Source organism: Squalius cephalus, assembly GCF_949319135.1.
Source record: "Squalius cephalus genome assembly, chromosome: 18".
NCBI classification, from domain to species: Eukaryota; Metazoa; Chordata; class Actinopteri; order Cypriniformes; family Leuciscidae; genus Squalius; species Squalius cephalus.
In genome coordinates this window covers 18,941,693-18,951,353 of record NC_137139.1, presented here as the reverse complement: position 1 = coordinate 18,951,353, position 9,661 = coordinate 18,941,693, and the positions used below count along the sequence as shown (strand labels likewise).

The window sequence follows — 9,661 nt, the reverse complement described above, 5'->3', positions numbered from 1 at the left end:
ATTTAAATGAGAGAGAATAGAGAAACCTTGACTAAAGAATTGCTTTTGCACTATTCTTTGTATTTTACATCTGGTCTTGCTGAGTCTGACCAATAGGCTACTATTATTTTACTCATCCTCTAGTGGATCAAAAGAGTAACATGTCTTTACTATCTAGAGTCATTGCTCAGTTCAAGCATTTCAGATGGACTTCCAAATTTTCAGATTGACTAAAAACGGTTTAAAGCCCCCTTTTTAATGATAAGAGTTCTTGACAAACACTTAAACTAATATTTAAGTTTTGGTTTATGCACAGATAGATGGTATATGTCATAAAAATTACTATAGGCTACATACAAATAATTTGAAATCCATTCTTAAATTAAATCAACAAGAGAAAACACGTCTGGAATGATTAAAACTTCTTCCTCTCAGGTGCATAAAGACAAAGGAATGAGGAAGTGATGAGTCGTTGTGCAATCAGTCACTTCACATTGATGCATTGCAGTAAGGGAAATTGAATTGTTCCTCAAACACTCACACACAAGCCACAGAAACTGATCTGAAACCAAAGACACAGAGACTGTATAGGTAAGTGCAATTTTACTGATTCATTATATATGCAACATAAGTTGACATTTAGTTGGTATTTTTTAATATGTTATAAAACCTTTTGTGAGGAATATACAGTACTTACAGATGACTGTTGCTTCTCTTGGCTTGGCTTGGAAAATGTTCAAGACTGATACATTCATCTTGAATGGCTGGCAGAACCAGTTTGTTTGTTGCAAAACCTTTGTAGCCATCTTCCTTGTATATATATGCATATATATATATATTTTTTTTTTTTTTCTGCATATATATATATATATATATATATATATATATATATATATATATATATATAAACTGCCATATATTTAGATTTTTTGTATGATGCTTTTTTTCATATCGGTAAATTGACAATATATGAAGAGTTCAGATGCAAAAGCCTCTAAGTGCCATCTGAAAATTTCTTCTAGAATGGTCATTTTTATCAAGCTTGTCTATTTAAGTTAAGTAATTTCACTTAAATTACAATTAATAGGTCATTTTCATTGCCATTTAAGTGAAATTACTAAACTTAAATATACAAGCTTGATAAAAATTATCATTCTAGAAGAAAATTTCAGATGGCACTTAGAGGCTTTTGCATCTGAACTCTTCATATATACTGGTGTGTGTGTGTGTGTGTGTGTGTGTGTGTGTGTGTGTGTGTGTGTTGGCAATTTACCAATATGAATTTTTTTTACATCATACAGAAAATCAACTTTGCTTTTAACAAAAAAAAAAAAAAAAAATTAGCTTCACAAAGATAGGGAAATGCAAAGAGGAAGCAACACTGATATTTACCAGCAACATTGTTGGAATGTAAAATATTCTCACCAAGACAACAACAACTGGTTTTAAATATTTTATTTCATGAAAACACGCTAAAACACATGATCATATTACAGAAGTCACTGTTTCACTCTTTGAAACTCAGATTTGATGGTCCCTTTAACTTTCTACAGTAGCTCAATATTATAACTGCATAGCAAAACACTAAGGGTGTATTCACACCAGGAAAGTCCACTAGTTCAACTCTTCAGCTGGGTCTCTGTATGTTTGTTTGGTCCGCACCTGAGTGTGATTGTTGTATTCACGCCTGCCCAAAAGATCCACACCAAGGGGGGAAACGAACTTGAGTTCGATTCAAACGAACCAAACAAGACAGGTGTGAATACACCCTAAAATCAACTTAAGAAACAGCCCTGGCCTTTGCTCTTTCAAAGCACCTTAGCATCATGACAGAGATTTTAACAAGTGCAAGCACCACTCCACCATTTTCTGTGAAACAAATGGCTCAACTTACCCCTCATCCCAACTTGGATGCTAGTTGATATACAGTAATTCATTAGCCTGATAATACCAAACTCTGCTACTTTGCTTTGCTTCGTAGACAGAGTCTGGCATGGCATAATTGAAAAGCGTTTGAAGCGTTGAAAACGCTTGTCTGAAGTTTAAAATCATTGGTTACCCATAAGCCAATCACATAACCTTTGGTTATGGCGTGTGTTATGCGCATGCTCAGCCTGTGTTTAACTTCCACTGTAAACACATGTATGATGCGAAAACAAAACCATCGAGCGAAATACCGGAGTGAACATGGCTGTGAACGACTTTTGCAGATTATGTGAAGTAAATCTACGCATCCACGGTACAATCAGTGTCTACGTCACGGCTCTCAGCCCGCCCTCTGTTCGTTGATTGGCCGGCTGTTTTCAGGCCGGAGGAAAACGGAAAGCTATTACGCTGTCTCAGACTGAGTACAGAAGCGAAATGAAATTGAGCGGAAGTACGAAGTCTGACGTAGTCAGGCTAATAATTAATTTCTGTACCACAAAAAGCACAAGCCACTCCCTGTTTTGAAAAGACTAACCTTAACACTATTTTAAAATAAAAGTAGTTATAGCTGAATATGCTCATGCTAACTCTATTCATTTCCAGCATCCATGGAGAACAAATGGGATGCACACCAGCAACATGAACCTTGCTCCGATAACAGTCTTGTATTTATTTGTAAGTTACCGACCAGGGAAGGATTCCAGTCACTGGACAGACAGGAACCTGTTCAGATCAAACTCCCAGCACAATGCAGCGTCCATCAGCTTCGTGTGCGCCTGTGTATGCTAGCACAGGAGAATAACAGAATTTCTGAGCCATTTGCACTTCTGGACCCAGAACGATATAGTCTGTTGTACCGCAAGAATGAGGAGTGGTATGAAATTTATGACGACTTTCAGGTTTTGCGAACTCTGGATGCACCCTGGTTTCAGGGTACTGATGGTCTTCAGACTGTCTGCGTCACTGTGTTGGCTCAGAAAACCACCTCTGAGGAGAGAATTAGCTTCCAGGGCATTCTGAACGAACTAATCGGCCATGATTTGGACTCCTCAGACAATAATCGTTTAAGTGAGCTAGGCTATACCCGAAGAAAGTTTGCCACACCGCGAATGGAAGAACTGAAAAACCGGGATCCTATTGCATATGCCACTGAACCATGGACAACTTCCACAGTGCTCCCAAATGACCAACAAGGTCACCTTCAGCGAAAACTCTCAGTGATTCTTTATTATAATAGTTTGAACATTTCCATTAAAACTGACTTGACACACACCCCCAGTGATCTTCTCAAGGTCCTCTGGGAATCATTGCCAAAGGGTGACCTGTCATTCGAAGGTTGGTCTGTTGATCACGTCCTCAAGGTGTGTGGCAGAGAGGAATTCTTGAGTGGAGACTTTAAGCTCTCAGACTATTTGTGGGTCGGGCACTGCCTTAAAAACTCACAGGAACTTCATCTCTCAGTGGTTGCCGTCTCATCCCTTCCAGATAACACAGTAAGTAGAGAGTACTGGCCTCTAGTGGACAGCCTCACTGGTCTCTCAAACTCCCACGAGGAACTTTCCCTTAAAGGGAAGGAAGTAGAGGACATTGTGATGATTTCTCTGTGGGACTGTGAGAGAAAGTTCAGGGTTAAACTCTTAGGGTTTGACATCCCAGAACTACCAAGTAAGGTACCACCACTTGTTCATGTGGAAGCCACCATAATATATGGTAGAAAGATTGTGTCATCGGTTTGTTCAACTCGAAAAGAGTTTACAGATGAAGTGCTGTGGAACACCTGGCTGGAATTTGACATTCTGATCAGGGATATCCCTCATGGAGCGAAATTAGGCCTCACAATTAATGCCGGTACCACAGAAGGCACTTCAACCAAGGACACAAAGTCGAACTCCTCAAAAGTACCAGATTACCAGAAGGGAAAAGGGCAAGTACTATACTTTGTAAACCTCCAGTTGATTGACCACAGATCCCTTCTTAGCCAAGGTCCACAGACTCTGCACATGTGGCCTTTCCCAGAATGGGACGAAGAGGCATTCACTTATGAAGCGGAAAAGCTTTCTACCGCCACTAACCCTGATGTAGCTAAATCAATGGCAATTACCTTCATGCTGGATCGCTACAGCTTTCCTGTTGTCCTGCCGCATGGCAGGAGCTCCTCTTTTAGTGGTACATCTCCTGTCTCAGGCTCTTCAACACTTGACCTTTCAGGAGAATCCAGACTCTCTTCCCCATCCAATGAGGGTCCTGCAACAACACCCTTCACAAAGACAGGTTGCCTCAGGAGGCTCAAAGAAAAAAGTGTCCACTATGCCTCAAATTTACCTCAGTTTCTTCGCACGGTTGACTGGATGATGCCAACTGTGGTCCAGGATGTTCACTGGCTGTTGAGTAACTGGGAGCCAGAGGACATAGAGCTGTTTGTGGCCCTTGAGCTCCTGAGTGTGGATTTTGCAGACATGAAGGTCAGAAGACTGGCAGTTCAAAGATTAGATATCCTATCCAATGATGAGGTACTTAAGTACCTGCTGCAGCTGGTTCAGGTAAATTGATATAAAATAATACTGACCTATAAAATAATGCAAGTGTCAAAGTAATGAGCCGCCTAAGAGCTCTTTCTTAGATTTTTCGCCAACTGTGAGTTCCAATAAAGCATGCTATTTTCTGTAGACCCTTAAAGTCGAGCCATATCATGATAGCTGTCTGGCAAGATTCCTTCTCAAAAGAGCACTAAGGGTGAGACATATGTTTCCAGCAATGCATACTTCATTAGACAATGTTTTACAGCTGTATAATTTTCACAATAATACATTACACCATTTCACCTGTCAAAAGATAAAGGTTAACTCCATGTACTGTTGCCATTTCCTGGAAAACAGAGCAGACGGATCGGACACTTCTTTTTCTGGTATTTGCGAAGTGAGGTGGCAGGATGCCCATTTTTCCGCCAGCGTATGGCGGTTATCCTGGAGGCATACCTATTGGGCTGTGGAGAAGCAATGCTGAATGAATTCCAACGTCAAGTACAAGTCGTCAATTGTCTGCACGATGTGGCTCTAGCAGTAAAGTTGCTCTACCCAGATAAGACAGACCTTCCATCAACAGGTAAAGTTCAAACAACTGTGCAATCAGTACTATTTGTGTTTTATATATTCATCTACATTTTCGTGTATGTGTGTCAGCTCCTCAGAAGCTGCAGGAGTTATTGGAGGAGTGCAATTTACCCTCTGACTTCCAGGTGCCTTTTGATCCTCGTGTCAGAGCAGGAAGTATCATAGTGAGTTGATCATATTTATCTATAGATATAGTTTCCAGTATATGCTTGAATATTAAAATGTTATCAGATTGTTTATATAGCATACTTATAGCAAACATAAGCTTCTCTGAGCTGGGGTTTGATTTACTCCCAACCAAACTGCAACTTGTTCCCAACATAAACTGTTTGTAGGCCTTCTTAAACTGATTTGAAAAAAAAGTAGCCCTTAAATACATAGTATACTGTACTCTAATTATTCATTCATCCTCATGCCGTTCCAAACATGTATGACACAATAACATATTTTGAAAATTATTTTCATTGTTTGGATAAAACCAGCTGACACATTATTCAAAATGTCTTCATTTGTGTTTGTCTGAAAAAAGAAAGTCATACAGGTTTGAAATGACATGAGGGTGAGTAAATGACGACATCATTTTCATTTTTGGGTGAACTATCACTTTAACTCAAACTGTGCTTCACACAGCTGAAAGACTGTAAGGTGATGGCCTCTAAGAAAAAGCCACTCTGGCTTGAGTTCTCCTGCATAAAGTCAGAAGCTCCAGACTCTCCAGACCCTCCTACTGTCGGCATCATCTTTAAGCATGGAGATGATCTCCGACAGGACATGCTCATTATCCAGGTAAACTAGCAACTATTCAAAAATAACAGACTGATTTTCACTAGCAACTTAAAACAAAATGTTGTTTTTCAGACTCTCAAGGTCATGGACTCAATTTGGCAAGAAAAGGGTTTAGACTTAAACCTGGTGCCTTATGGATGCATTTCAACAGGATATAACATAGGTAATGCTCTCAAAGGTCTTACTCTTGTTCTTATAATAGCAGTAAATTCCGCAGTGAAAGCACTTAAAAAAATTGTCATCAAAGCAAAGCACATATATAATAAAAAATGTAAAAAATTTTTTTTTTTTACAGCACTCAGGGATACTTGATTCTAAATTACGTGGTACAAAAAAAGTCTAATGACCAACAAACTGATCAAGTGACTGTTGTCTTTGACATTTAGCTGTATATCTGTCTTTGACACAGGAATGATTGAGATTGTGCGAAATGCGATCACTATTGCCTCAGTTCAGAAGAGACAGGGAGGTATGGCAGGAGCTTTCAAAAACAATGCCTTGTATGACTGGCTTCAGTGGAAGTGCCCATTGCAGGAAAAAGTAAGCAGATATAGTGTACTAATACTATCTCATGTGAGCCACCCTCTCTCAGTCAGCTGCCTTCAACCAGATCTGAGATGTCTCGTCTGATAAGCATATATCTGATGATTCTCTTCCTTATGTCTTATACTTTGGTGCAACAGCACTTTCAAGCTATGGAGAAGTTTGTGAACTCATGTGCCGGCTACTGTGTGGCCACATATGTGCTGGGTATAGGTGATCGGCACAACGACAACATTATGATCACTGATCAAGGTAAAAGAACAAGTTCATTTAAAAAAAAAAAAAAAGCCATTTTGTCAGTAGAACCAGTAAACTATGCAGACAAACATATTACAAGAAAATTATCTATGAAATACTTCAGTCATGATCTTGTTACAGCTGGTTACTAAAATATAATGCATGCCATATTTGACATCTGCCATCCATCCAAAATGCCAAGAGTATTAAGAAATATTTTTGTAGAGAGATTTCAATAGCACCGAACATGCGCATGAATAGATGTACTAGGGTTTTACTAATGAATGTGTCTACAGAGAATCTAACAAATATTAAGTCTTCTGTTCTTCTCAGGCAACTTGTTTCACATTGATTTTGGCCACATCTTGGGCAACACTAAAAGCTTCATGGGGGTGAACAGAGAAAGGGTGCCCTTTGTCCTCACCCCTGACTTCCTGTACGTTATGGGCAGGGTGAAAGGCCGTCCCAGCCTTTACTTCAAGAGATTTATGGTATGTTCTTCTTCACTGTCAAAATCTTCTCAGTGTTACAATGTTCTATCTGGATTAGTGACAGAGTAACAAGTAAAAAATAAAACAAATTGTATGTTCAATCTCGCAAACACATGATTTGAACAAGTCAACAAAATGCTACAGCCTCAAGTATCTCTTCTTTCTTTAGGACACCTGTATCAATGCCTATCTATCCCTCCGGTCTCAGTCTCGCCTTCTTATCACGCTCTTCTCTCTAATGCTTCTCACGGGAATCCCTGAGCTCAGCATGTCACAGGACATGCTCTACCTACGTACTGCACTGCAGCAGGATCAAGGGGAGGACGAGGCTCGGAATCACTTCCTTCAGCAGATTGCACTTTGCGAGCAGAAAGGTTGGACTGTGCAGGCAAACTGGTGGTTTCACTTGATGGCGGGCATTAAATAGAAAACATGAGGAACTATGTACCTTTCTGACAGATAATGTAAGTTAGTAAAGAGAATGTGTCTGCATGCTACAATTCAACTTAAAGGCACAGTTCACCCAAAAATGAGATTTTGATTATGTCATTTACTCACCTTTATGTCATTCCAAACTTGATTTTGCTGATTTTATTTTCTACACTGAACACAAGGAGATGATAGTCAGGAAGTTCATGCTGATCCAGGCAGGAGTCAAATTTCTAAAAGGACAAAAAGCAAGCACAATTGGTCCATTTGAATCCTGCACTATTACAAGTCTTCAGGGGCCATACTTATGTAAAGAATAGACTGAAATTTAAGTTGTTACTTACTGAAAATCTTTCCCTTTGCTGTAGGTCTCAAAAATCATTTATGCAACTTAAAGGGATTGTTCACCCCAAAATGAAAATTCTGTCATCAACTACTCACTTCTTTGTTCTTTCTTCTGCTTAAAACAAAAGAATATATTTAGAGGAATATGGGTAATCAAATAGATGATAGGCCCCATTGACTTCCATGGTAAATAAAAAATACAATGGAAGTCAATGGGGCACATCAAATGTCTGGTAACCAACATCTTTCAAAATATCTTCTTTTCTGTTCAACAGAAGAAAGAAATTCATACAGGTTTGGAACAACATGAGGGTGAGTAAATTATCTATTGAACTATTCCTTTAACTGCACAAATTCAGATTTGGCACATTAATGTAGTATGGAAAAACCAGACTAAATATTATCTTGTTTTTCCATGGAAGGAAGAAATTTAGGAAGGTTTGTAACAACGTGAGGGTGAATTTTCAACTTTGGGTGAACTATCCTTTTAAATTGAACATTTTATCATGAAAATTACATGGAGAAAAATGTTGTGTTCAAAATAAACAACAAATCTTTGTTTGCTACATGTTATTTTTTTCCCATTCAACAATTATCAAAGAACCTGTGTCACAAATCACAGATACATTTAGACCATCTTGAGTGTTAGAAAGACCATCAGTGTATCATGACAATTGACAATGCTGTAATAATAAGACTGACACACCAAGAAATGAGACTGCGCAGGTAGACAGCGTAACCACATGCTCTCATATGAGTTCCATTCTGCTATTTATAGTCGTTGCCTTTAGAGGGCACCCTGGCCCATATTCACCTCACATGCACTGGGTCACGAGACAACAGACCTAACAGACACGTTGCTTGTTAACAATAGACTCTGAGATAAAACAGTTTTAGTTCATTAACAGTATTAAAAGTGCAACATAAAAATGTGAAATTCTCCCTATAAAGGCTGTTTTGTGGTATTGCCATGGCTGTTGGTGAGGGTAGGGAGAGAGGGGAGGGGTGTTTGGTGGGTGTAGGGGTGTTTTCAAAGCCAGCAGTTTGGGGGGCATGGGCGGGGGGCTGTCAAGTCTGTCTGAGAGACTGTTTCCAGACAGACAAGCCTCCATGCTTCTCTTAGCTTCTCATCTCTCATCTCTCATCCACTGCATCCTCACATCATGCTGTTCTTCATTCAGTTTTTCCTTTGTTTTTGTTCGTTGAGGTATTTTTCTTTTTTGACTCATTTTTAACCACGTCTGTCTTTAAAACAGCACCGAAATTCATTGTTTCATTTATTTCACTCTTCCTCGCTTCCTTTTTCTCACTCACTCACTCACTCTCACACACACACACACACACACACACATGCCAAGACGGCATCACAGTGCTGCTGATGAAGGATGAGCACATGGTCACCCCACACACTGGCTGTGTACCTTTCTTGGGACTGTCCTTTCTTAAGAGATCTACAAGAATTCTGAATCTCTTTTACGGCACTTTATCGAAAGGTAAGACTATTCACAATAGCTTGTAAGTTGACGAATATATATATATATATATATATATATATATATATATATATATATATATATATATAATATGTATATATATATACATCAAATACACTGACTTTCTGCTGCAGTTCAAACGTCTTCCCTTAGACCAGATGAGTGTTACATTGATGAAAAAGATATTAATTCTGTCAAGTTATAAGAAACTATATCTATTCATTTTACGATACATAACATTATTTAAGTATGTTATATAAAAACATGGTTCTCGTTAACTTAAGCTAATATTTAATGGTTAAATATTCATTGGTTAAATACA

At 38.8% G+C, this 9,661-nt stretch overlaps 1 protein-coding gene across 1 annotated transcript; it reads left to right on the top strand.

Annotated features, from left to right (window-relative positions):
- Window positions 1–426: 426 nt before the first annotated feature.
- LOC307145756 (phosphatidylinositol 4,5-bisphosphate 3-kinase catalytic subunit gamma isoform) lies at window positions 427–8,411 on the top strand. The gene is made up of 11 exons (XM_079849247.1): window positions 427–570; window positions 2,509–4,445; window positions 4,573–4,638; window positions 4,782–5,007; window positions 5,085–5,179; window positions 5,646–5,801; window positions 5,874–5,964; window positions 6,211–6,341; window positions 6,485–6,596; window positions 6,915–7,072; window positions 7,242–8,411. The coding sequence occupies exons 2-11, from the start codon at window positions 2,514–2,516 to the stop codon at window positions 7,497–7,499; spliced, it is 3,225 nt and encodes a 1,074-aa protein (XP_079705373.1). The 5' UTR covers window positions 427–570; window positions 2,509–2,513; the 3' UTR covers window positions 7,500–8,411.
- Window positions 8,412–9,661: the final 1,250 nt, after the last annotated feature.